Source organism: Rhineura floridana, chromosome 8 (assembly GCF_030035675.1).
Source record: "Rhineura floridana isolate rRhiFlo1 chromosome 8, rRhiFlo1.hap2, whole genome shotgun sequence".
Lineage (NCBI taxonomy): Eukaryota > Metazoa > Chordata > Lepidosauria > Squamata > Rhineuridae > Rhineura > Rhineura floridana.
This window is the reverse complement of record NC_084487.1, coordinates 6,959,285-6,971,444: the sequence shown is the minus strand read 5'-3', so window position 1 is coordinate 6,971,444 and position 12,160 is coordinate 6,959,285. Positions and strand designations below refer to the sequence as shown.

The 12,160-nt window shown below is 40.8% G+C and overlaps 1 protein-coding gene across 2 annotated transcripts in view; it reads right to left on the bottom strand.

The window, feature by feature from the left end:
• Positions 1 to 12,160, bottom strand: part of CHCHD3 (coiled-coil-helix-coiled-coil-helix domain containing 3) — a 320,988-nt gene that overhangs the window by 124,893 nt on the left and 183,935 nt on the right. The window contains exon 5 of one of the 2 annotated variants that reach the window (XM_061582658.1): positions 4,146 to 4,229. The exons of the other annotated variant lie outside the window; for it this stretch is intronic. Coding sequence (XP_061438642.1) covers positions 4,146 to 4,229 — 84 coding nt within the window. The remainder of the gene's footprint in view (positions 1 to 4,145; positions 4,230 to 12,160) is intronic. 2 annotated transcript variants of the gene reach the window in all.

The window sequence follows — 12,160 nt, the reverse complement described above, 5'->3', positions numbered from 1 at the left end:
TAGAAACTTAAACTTACAGGAAATAGCAAGTTGTCTAAATCTGAGTCAAGCCTACAAATAAATTCATGTCTTCTCTCTGCTATGAAAATCACTAGGTGGCCTTAGGCAAGCCTTTCTTTCTTTCTTTCTTTCTTTCTTTCTTTCTTTCTTTCTTTCTTTCTTTCTTTCTTTCTCTCCTCCCTATGTAATTATCACTATCTTTATTTCTTGCATTTCATTTCCACCTGAACGCACTGCTAACACCCCCTACCCTCTTTATATCCATGTGCAGATGAACCTGCCATCACAGGATGACACTCCATACATGTGATGATGTGGACTCTGATTCATGAATGCTTGTGTCATAACAAATGTATTAGTCTTTAAGGTGCCTCCTATCTACAGTATGGAAATAACAACAAGGACCTATGTTGTAGGGTGGCTGCAAGGATGATTGCAACAGGATAATGAATGTGAAGTGGTTTATAAACACCATATTACGCTATATAAATGCAAGGTGTTTTTATCAATGTTGTTATTAGTATTAAAAGTCACACATTTAACGGAGTAATATAGGCAGCATTAAGAACATAAACTGAGTTTACAGTAAGAACAGGCTTGCTCTCAACAGTGACATTTCTAAAGCTGCCCTGTAGATCACTTTTGCCACATAATGGCACAGGACCAGAGCTACCTTAAAGAGCAAATGGGGAAGAGTTTGACTTGGACTGGGGAAGCCCCTGAGAAGCATTTGGGTCAGTCAAACTATTGGCCTAGCTTACCTCACAGGGTTGTTCAGAATGGATTACTTCCACAACCACCCTGATTTCCATCAAGCATGCTCTGCTGCATAGTCTCCCATACTCCCGTCCTTCCATACTGAATCCTTGTCCTCAAGTGCCTCCCACACCTGGGTCAATCAGAGAGCTCAGAGGGAACCATGACACTGAGGATACATGCATTGTGCTCTCTGAAATTTTGGTTACAGATATAAATTGCTCAGAGCATGATGCATTTCCCATATGAATTTAAGGCTGATTTTGGAACACTTACGCTCAAGATGAAGTCTTCATTATACTCTGTATTTTGGTTTAGAATCTGACATTCTCAAGAGTATTACACAGCAGGGGGCTTTTCACTGGTAGCCCACTTTTGCATTTCCAGGTATTCCAGTTCTGGTTGCCAAGGGAGCAGCCTCTAGTCACAACTAGCAACCACTGAATGGCAAATTGCAGGTCTGACTTAAACCCAGATCTCCTAGGTCTAACTCCAGCAGATGATGTGCTGAATGACACTGGCTCTAATTACACATGTTCTGGCATGTGCATTTGAAACAAGATGATGTGTTTTGTCTCAACTGCTTGTGCACAATTTTGAAACATGCCAGGCTGGTGGTGGGGGAGTTGGTAATGATAGATTGTTGATTCTCTTCAATTTTTAACATCTGCACTTTGGAAATGAAGTAATGACGCAGCATAATGATGGAGTATCTCAGGGCGTTTTGCTGAAGTCTCCTGCTGGAGAACAAGTGAGCATTTCCCTTCTAAGCATCTTCATTATTTCAATCTATTTTCACATTGATTTGCCATTTCCCATACAAGAATGGCAATTAGCCCGCTATGGGCTCCAACTGCATTAGATCCAGCCTTTTATAGTGTCAGCCAGTAGGTTTTCATTCAACACTAAGCGGTGGGGGGTGGGGGGAAGAGATCAAACCTGTACCATTGTATCCTCTGCTGCTGTGCCTCGTGCTGAAAGCTCAGAGGACTGCTCTGATATAAATGTGAATCAGGAGAAGCGACTCATATTTTCTCAGGGTCTGAAGAAGAAAATGCCCCTTTATAGTACTGATGAATGAATCTCTCTCTTGAAATCAAACCTGGGAAGCTCCTAAATAATGAGTTTATAGCCTGGGCAGATATACTACATAGGAAGGTTATTCTTTAACTGCTTTGTTAAACTATTCCATCTTGCTTAGCTGCTGGAGAGCAGGCAGTAACTCACAACCTATATAGTATAGCTGACCTACAAATACTGGCAGCTGTTTGGGGAATCACTTCCTTTCTTTTCTTTTCTTCTCTTGAAGTATTGTGAGGTTTGCTTTTCTTTTTGCACATAAACAAAATTTATGGGTGGCTATTGCCCCTGAGAACAGAGTTGTTTATGTTTTAGTATCCCAGCTGTCACTGATGCAGTGTCACTCTGTCCTGCATTAATCCTCACCAAAAGGTTGGCACATCTTCACTCCAACCTCTGAAATATTTTCAAAGTGACAGGCGTCATCTGGCAGTGAATATGTATAATAACTCTGCTCTACAAAGAGCACACTGCACTGACACAAATCTGTTCTGTTGCCATCTCCCTTTATCATCAGTGACTGTGGTGGTGTTTCTGCTGCAGAGAGAAACATGAATATGAAATTGCTAATTGAAAAAAAAAGTTAATAAAAAGAGCCAATTAATTTTATGGAGGAGCTCTGACAGTTAGTCACAAAAGCCACCTATCAGAAACCAAGGTGCTTTATCTAAAAATTGGTTTAGGATTTAATGAGCATTCTCTGCCAACATGATCTGTGCCTGCTTGCTCTCTTTTTGTTTTGAGAGATACCTTACTCAAGCTTCCCTTGAAGGCACAGTTTCTGCTCAGCGGTACTGGGGATACCCTCTGATCATTGCACAATCCATTATTATCACTTCACATATTTTTCCAGCTTTAACCTTCTTAGTGGATTAGACATATTCACAGATCTATCAATGGCCACTGATAAGTGCAACAGAAGCTCCATATTCAGAGGCAGCGCACATTTGATAACAAACGGATCAGTGCAGTTCCAATTAGCGGTAGGGAAAGGGCCACAGCACAGTAGCAGAGAACATGTTTTGCCCAATGAAAGACTCAAGTTCAGTCGACAGCATCTCAAGTTAAAAGGAACTCCAACAGCAAGTCTAAAAATGACCTCTACTAGAAACACTGGAGAGTTATTGCCAGTCAAAGGAGACAGCATTGGGCTGGATGGACCAATGGTCTGACACAGTACACAGCAAGCTACATTTGTTCCATACAAACAAACTGCCAGCTTTTACATTTATACAGAAGAGCCATTACTTCTTTGCCCCAGTTTACCTTGGTGCAGTCTATGGTCTTTTGCACCGAACACAATCTAATCCAATTACTCTGAAATGGGCTGTAATATATGTTAAAATCCCTGTAACAAATTGTAGGAATACTGACTGAGAATCTAGCATGCCCTCATTCAGCAATATATTACTTCTTCTCTTCTAAATTTCCTCTCCCTGCCGCTACGCCCCCCCCCCGGTAACACATTGTTTAACCAGAGGAAGAATCCTGCAAAACTCAAAAACAAGTCACATGCTTTGTGATTTTTAGCTGGCCCTAATAAAAGGTCTTATGTTACTTTTCACCATTACCAACTATGTCAGGAAAAGAGGGAGGGGAAGCTGCTCCACTCTAACAGCACTTTAAGCTATTTTAAAGCTAAAAAGGGGAAATAAAACAAATATTAGGTCAGAAATTAATATGTACAAATAGCATGAGAATCGCCCTTCCAGAAGTTTGGACAATCACCCTTGGAGTAGTTAGACTGCTCTCTAGATCAGGTGTGGGGAACCTGTGGCCCTCCAGATGTTGCTGAAGTACAACCTTAATCACCCCTGGCCATTGGCCATGGTTGCTGGGGCTGATGGAAGTTGCAGTTCAGCAAATCTGGAGGACCACAGTTTCCTCACCCCTGCTCTAGACAGTACCATTCATGTGCCAAATCTCAACAGCCAAACCACCTGGACATGCTCTTAGTGGCTAGACCATGACCCCTGAATTCCTTTCCTTCAGAGACTCACCAAAATCCAAGCATTTTCTGAAAATGTTGAAAGACTTGTGAAATTGAACTGCCTTTTAATGGTGATGCTTCAGCCACTGAAACAGGTTAACATTATTGCTGAGATACATCTATCCAGGATGCCAAAGAGTTTATAACAGTGAAAAACAGAGAATACCAAAACTCTCCAGAGTGCACCAGCTTGGTGACCTACAAAGTTATTGTCTCTCCTCCCCGAGCACCACACATTATTTAAAACTTAGCCAAAAAGTAAGCGCAGAACAGGAATTAACAGCAAACCCCTTCATTACAAGAAAATAAACTCTCTTACACTCTCTTCCAGTCGAGCCAGCTGCTCTTTGTAGTAAGCATCGTGCTTCTTCAGCTCTCTGTCTTTCTCTTCCAGCTGCTTGGCCTAAAAAAAGCACCATATGAACACAAAAGAGAAAACTGGATCAAGAAAAAGCAAACACTGGCAAAGCAAAAGTCTGGTATAAATTGTGCCTGTTAACTCTTGCATAGAGACTGCAGCCTGCACACTTTTGCCAAGAAAGTATATTAATAAGATCATGATTAGCGTATTGAGAAAGTTAAGTGCTTGCCCATTGTATCTCCCTGTTTGTTCAACAGCTGTGCCACAGTTCATCCAAATGGAGCTGAGAGGAGTCACAAGGCAGTGCCAAGACAACAGCAACGGAATGAATTCTTTAGTGAAAAATTGGTACTATGAATCATAAAAGAAAAGAGGTTTTCAGACAAACGAGGAGATGACCAATGTGTAGTAAAATTCCTAGAATATGCATTTTAAAAAGAATGTTTGGACTACATGGAATACATGGTCAAATATTTCTGAAATGTCACTGGCTCATTAGATGATGAGCTCCATCACACACTCAAGTATGATTAATAACCATGACACAGGATGCTTCTACACTTCATACCTAAATCACTTCCAAACCGTTGTAAGTGCCAGGGCCAACTCCCATGCATCCTAGTAACTGTAGTTTATGAGTGAGCTATCAGGGATGGTTGTGCATCCTCTTAACCACATCTCATCTGAGAGGAGATTTTTATCCCTATCGGTATTGGTAATGGATTTGAAATTGTTTTTACATATGCAATCATTATAACTGTTTTTACAGATGCCATGGTTTTCAACTGTAGTATAGAGTGCCTAGAGATCTTTATTTAAGGAGTGTTGCCACAGCACCTTCTCCTGAGGTCACCAAATCCTCCATCATGTCCCTCCCTACCACCCTTACTGACCTTGAGGCCTGTTGGGTATGGTCAGGACTGGGAAGGGGAGAGGAACACCAGCTGTGGCTTACTGCCACTCTCTTTTTCTTTTGTGGTTTTTAGTTTGTTGCTTCTATGGACAGGGGGCAGGAGGTTCTTGCTGTGGATGCTCATGGACAATGATTCATACCACTCAGGGTGGGAGCCTGGATGGGTTGGAGGTGGACATGAAAGGTATTCAGTGGCTCAAAAGCCACAGAGTGAGAGTTTGTTAGCACAAGGTAGAGCCCTCTTTGTGTGAGAGACAGAGGGGGGATGAATGGGCTGCTGAAGATAAGTGGGGTGGGAGTTGTTGCTAAGACCATTAGTTGATTAATCTTTTAAACAACACACACAGAGAGAGAGTGCCTTGCAAAAGTAATCAATGCTCTCATCTTGTTAAAATCGAAGGAAGAATGGATGGAGCAAAATACAGGGAAATATTGCAAGAGAACCTGCTTCCGTCCACTAAAAAACTGAGGCTTGGGAGGAAATTCACTCTTTCAGCAGGACAATGATCCCAAGCACAAGGCCAAAGCAACATTGGAGTGGCTCAAGAACAAAAAAGTGAATGTCCTACAGTGGCCCAGTCAAAGTCCTGATCTTAATTCCATTGAGAATCTGTGGCGCTCTTTGAAAATTGTGATCCACAAGTGACATCCAACCAACCTGAATGACCTGGAGCGAATCTGCCAAGAAGAATGGGCCAAAATCCCTCCGACACTGTGTGCAAAGCTGGTACATACCTACCCCAAAAGACTTAAAGCTGTGATAGCAGTGAAAGGTGACTCTACCAAATATTAATGTGGGGGGTTGAATACTTATGCAAACAACATGTTGCAGCTTTTTATGTTTCTTACCAACATTTCTGAACATAAAATCAATGTCCCCTTACAATAATTGATTTTGAGTTTCAGTTTTTCAAAATAAAATATCATATGGAATGAAATTACAATGTACCATTTGTAATTCAGTAATATGAGAGCATTGGTCAGGGGTCTGATTACTTTTGCAAGGCACTGTATATTCCGTACTTTGTTCCTCACTGTGGGATTGAAATTATAGTATTCAATGAACAGCAGACTATAAATACTATAAATAAATAAATATGCAATGGTTTTATGTCTGTTTTCACTGTATTGTAAAACCACTTTGAGATACTTCATAAAAAGTGGTTCATATATAGACACCCAATTATTTGTCTAATAATTGGGTGTTAGAACAAATTAAACCAGAACTGCCACTAGAAGCTAAAATGATGAAACTGAGGTGATCATACTTTGGACACATCATGAGAAAACATGATTCATTAGAAAAGATAATAATGGTGGGAAAAACAGAAGGGAGTAGAAAAAGAGGAAGGCCAAACAAGAGATGGATTGATTCCAGAAAGGAAGCCACAGACCTGAACTTCCAAGATCTGAACAGGGTGGTCCATGACAGATGCTCTTGGAGGTTGCTGATTCATAGGGTTGCCATAAGTCGTAATCGACTTGAAGGCACATAACAACAACAACATATAAAATAGATGCTGATGATGTTTGACTGGGTTGTCAGTAGTGGTAGCCGGGAGAGAGGCAGATGGTTAACAGGAATAGGCACTACAGTAACACTTCAGCTTTGAACCTTAGCAACAAGTTTCTCAGACTAAGGAGGTCAACAGCTTTTTGTACTTAATGAGAACCCACTGGTTCCTTGTGTCACATGATCCCTAACAGGCTGAAAGCAAATTCCCCTCTGGTTATCTGCAGCATTGCCGATGCTTTGCAGTGGTATCAAACCAGCAGTCACCTCTGAAAACTGCCATGGTGATGCAGGAGTAAGGTGACTGTGTCCTATCACAACTACTTCCAGGCTTGAACCTCCTTGTAGCACCTTTCAAGGATGCTGGGCATCCCCAGTTAGATACTCCTAATTTCATTGCAGAACTACAATTATTTCTCAGCAGTCACAAATCATGGTAGCCAAACAGATTAGGATTGTACCACAGATATGACAGCCAAGATGGCAACCTTACTCAAATCCTTTCAAACTATGTATGTTTTGCTAGAACATTGTACCTTTAAGCACAAGCTAGCCTCAAGGAAACTACTGCTACTTGTCAAGTAATTTTGGGAAACTTTAATGTCCGTGATGTAGGTGTAAGAGTAATAGATACATCCTCACACATTTTCAGCTAAAGTATTAGTCTTTCATCTTTGAATAATATTTTTACTTACAAAGAGTTTCCTTCATTGTTGATCAAAGAGCTAATTTTAGTCCCTTCCTGACCAGAGTAGAACAGTCTTTGAGAGTGGAATGATTATCAAGGGATCAGAAGGAGGACGTGGAACATTTCACCTTCATGGATACAAGCGAAATTTCATCCCACACTGACAATAATGAACCTGCTGTTATCAAAATCATGGCTGATTAGTGACTTCCATGAAGCAGGGTTCTGGACTCATTTCAGCCAGTCGCTTCTTACGTCAAAATTCATCACTCGTGTCAAAATCAATTCATCCTGGCAAAACCTACAGGAAACTATGGAGAATGATGTTTTACTCTTCAAGGTTGCTTTGCTAGTTCATACAGCCAACAATTCATGAAGGACCACACCAAAAACTTAAATGCAGAACTTGATTTACACAAATACAGGAGGCTGAGAAACACATTTGAGATGCACAGTTTATTTAACATTCCCAAAGTGTGAGACAGCCCTCATCAGGGGAGTTTGAGATGTTGTTAAGGGATGTAATAACCTCCCTACCCCGCCCTGTAGTCCCAGTCAAAGGCGTAAGTGTGGTATTCAATGCTAGTCCTATTCACAGTAAGAACATAAGAACATAAGAAGAGCCTGCTGGATCAGGCCAGTGGCCCATCTAGTTCAGCATCCTGTTCTCACAGTGGCCAACCAGGTGCCTGGGGGAAGCCCGCAAGCAGGACCCGAGTGCAAGGACACTCTCCCCTCCTGAGGCTTCCGGCAACTGGTTTTCAGAAGCATGCTGCCTCTGACTAGGGTGGCAGAGCACAGCCATCACGGCTAGTAGCCATTGATAGCCCTGTCCTCCATGAATTTGTCTAATCTTCTTTTAAAGCCATCCAAGCTGGTGGCCATTACTGCATCTTGTGGGAGCAAATTCCATAGTTTAACTATGCGCTGAGTAAAGAAGTACTTCCTTTTGTCTGTCCTGAATCTTCCAACATTCAGCTTCTTTGAATGTCCACGAGTTCTAGTCTTATGAGAGAGGGAGAAGAACTTTTCTCTATCCACTTTCTCAATGCCATGCATAATTTTATACACTTCTATCATGTCTCCTCTGACCCGCCTTTTCTCTAAACTAAAAAGCCCCAAATGCTGCAACCTTTCCTCGTAACGGAGTCGCTCCATCCCCTTGATCATTCTGGTTGCCCTCTTCTGAACCTTTTCCAACTCTATAATATCCTTTTTGAGATGAGGCGACCAGAACTGTACACAGTATTCCAAATGCGGCCGCACCATAGATTTATACAACGGCATTATGATATCGGCTGTTTTATTTTCAATACCTTTCCTAATTATCGCTAGCATGGAATTTGCCTTTTTCACAGCTGCCGCACACTGGGTAGACCCACTAAAATTAACAAACATGACTAGGTTAGGTTCATTCATTTCAACATGTGTACTCTGAGTAGGACTTAGCTGAGCCTGTACACACTGGGATTTTGACATATTTCACAGAATTGTAGCTGTACCATTGGACCTTCTCTTTTTTGGTTTTCACTAACAAAACCTCTTAGCTGCTCTATGCCTCTAATCAGGAACAATTACATGTAGTTTGAGGACTCCTGTACTAGGGAGGGTCATCAACAAAATTATTTCTTTGCACAGAACATATCTCCTTAGTGATTTGTGCCTTCACTTCCACCCTGCCCACTACCTAGACAGCTAATGATTCTAGAATACCTATTTCCCCACACAGCTTTTGTTGCCCTTCGTGTATGTATGTTCTACTCCCCTTGCTGCAACTCTGACTTTGCTACTTACCTTAATTTCCATATCCTGGAAGCATGTAAATCCAAAAAATATAAATTTATGAAACAAGCAGGATATAAATAGAACCAACCAATGTGCAAGGGACAAGTTATGAAACTCTCACAGTTGTGGTCACTAGATCACTTTTTCAACAATGTTGGAAACAAAACAAAACAAGATTTGATAACAAAGAGGGTGGGGAAAATTCTCAAAATGCAAATATATAAAAAGTCAAACTAAGTAGTCCCAGCGTCTGGGGCTGTAGCACAACAGCGCAACGAACAGAGATATGGAAAAATGAAATTGGATCACAGGTAGGTATTTTACATTTAGTAGGGCAAGATTTGCCATTAATTCTCTTCATTGGGTTTAGTTACAATTACTTTTATACAAGATTTCCAGACCTGCATAATGTCATGAATGAAATAGGCATGTCCCTGTTTGATAGGCCTATCTACAGCATTTATTTATATCTGTTTATAATAAGAATTTCTATCCTGCAATTTCTTCTACAAACAGGGATATTCAAATTTGCTAACAACAACATGCCAAGCAATTAAAATGTTGTAATACCACAAGGTAACGCATCTTAAAATATAAAACCAAAACTGAGGGAGCAGAACTTTTTTTAAAATTAAAAATCCCCTACCACATCTCTCTATCTAAGCAGCCGTACACTCAAATGTCTGTTGAAGATGATGTCTTAAAAAACATGGATAAGGAGAAAGTGTAACCTCTCAGCAAGGAGAGGCAAAACCAGAACTTCCAAACCAACAATGGGGGGGAGGGCTATTTCCTTATCAGGGTTTATTTATTTCAGTTATTTATAACCCGGTTTTCATTACCTAGACAATCCTAGAGCAAGAAACAACAATTACAACAATATTTCATTTAAATACCACCTAGTGTATGTAAATAGATAGACAATATCCTAACAACATGACTAGATCAGCCAAGTGAGGGGATCACTTTAGTCAAATCCTTGGTTGAATAACCATGTTTTCGAAACTCCATCAGTGTTGGTACACAAGCATTCCAGAATCAGGATGCCACTGTTAAGAACACCCTTCCATTCCTCTGTTTGTGGGCTCCCTGGAAATGTCTTGCTGGCCACAACTGGAAACATGGGACGGTATCCAATTTACGCATACCACTAGCACAAAATGTGCTAGTCCTACTCAGAGTAGATCCACTGACGTTAACAGACATGACTAACTTAAGTTCATTAATTTCAGTGGGTTTACTCTCAGTAGGACTTACTTGAATACAACCCAAGGATTACTGCTAGCACAATAGGCATTCCACATGTCTCCGTGACCTGCGCCCTCCCTCAATCTGCTCCGGCAGGTTGGAGGAACCCCAGAACAGATTTAGGGAATGCAAGCTGGGAAGAGGGGTGAGTCCCACTGCATTAGTGATAATCCTTGCACTGAAAGGACCCTGATTTAGCGCTGCATGGCAATGGACTAGGTGGATCTTTCATTTGAGCCAGCTGGATGATCTGATGTTTCTATGTACCCTTGAGGTTGGTCTGGAAGCTGCAGCTGGTGCAAAATGCATCAGTGAGACTGATCACTGGAGCAGGGTATCGTCAACATGTCACCCCGCTGCTGAAAGAATTGCACTGGCTGCCCATTTGCTACCGGGCCAAGTTCAAGGTTCTAGTTTTGGTGTACAAAGCGCTGTACAGCTCAGGACTAGGATACCTGAAAGACCGTCTTATCCCTTACATACCCAGTCGATCACTGCGCTCTGCAGGTGAGGGCCTCCTGCAGATACCATCTTATCAGGAGGTTCGTTCTATACAATACAGGAAACGGACCTTTAGTGTGGCAGCACCTACCCTGCGGAACTCTCTCCCTTTGAATATTAGGCAGGCACCATCTCTGCTATCTTTTCGGCACCTTTTGAAGACTTTTCTTTTTCAACAAGCCTTTTAAGTTGAGAGCTATCTCAGTCTGTCTCTGTGTCAGATTTGCTTAATATGTTTTTAATAATTTTTTTAACCTTTTTAAAAAGTTTTTAAAATGTTTTTAACAGTTTTTGTCTTAATGTATTTTAAGATTTGTTTTTATGATGTTTTAAAGTGTTTTTAGTGCCTTGTTTGCCGCCCTGGGCTCCTGCTGGAAGGAAGGGTGGGATACAAATTAAATAAATAAAATAAGTAATGTACTTGTAACACCCCATATGAAGGCTGCCTCCTTTAAATATTGCTAGGCACTCTTCTTGATATGGTGTGAACTATATTAATTCCTCTGCAACAGCTTATCAGTTTAATTCTATTTTAATTGTATATTTTTGTATGTTTTTTTTACCTATGTGTAGTTTTTATTTGTAAGCCACCCTGAGTTCCAGTTTTGGAAAAAGGGCTGGGTAAAAATAAAGATTTATTATTATTATTATTAATCATCATCATCATCAGAAACAAAGATGACAATTGTTCTTTTGGTGCAAGGTAAACTAGACCAGAGATAGGAAACCTGTGGATTACAACTCCCATCAGCCCTAGCCAGCATAATGAATGGTCAGTGATGATGGGAGTTATAGTCCATCGTCATCAGAAGGAGCACAAGTTTGCCATCCCTGACCTATATTTATTTATTCATTTATTTTATTAGTTGCTTGCTACCTGAAGGTCTCCAAGCAATTTAGACAAATGCAGTAGTCCTATAATGTTAGCAGTACACAATGAACCTCACTAGCTGCAGTATATGAAATGGCAGGCTGTATCCTACATATTGTCTTAGTATTCATATGCATGCATGCATTTATGTGCCAGAGTGTCAAGACCCATGGACTACACAAGTTCGATATAAGTTGTAGAGACATGGGGAAAGCAGCTGAAATTTGAACAGCAACTTTTTAAATTTATTATTTATTTATTCCTCCAAGAAGGAGCCCAACAAACGCCTAACAAACATTTTAAAGGGTATTCCCCAAAAATTTCCACATAGGCCCAATGTGGTTAGTGGTTTACCAAGGGCAGATATGAGAACATTAGGCCCTTCTGGTAAATGGTGATCCTTGGAACACATGGATTTTCGATCCAAAACATTCATATTAGTATGAAGTCCCAA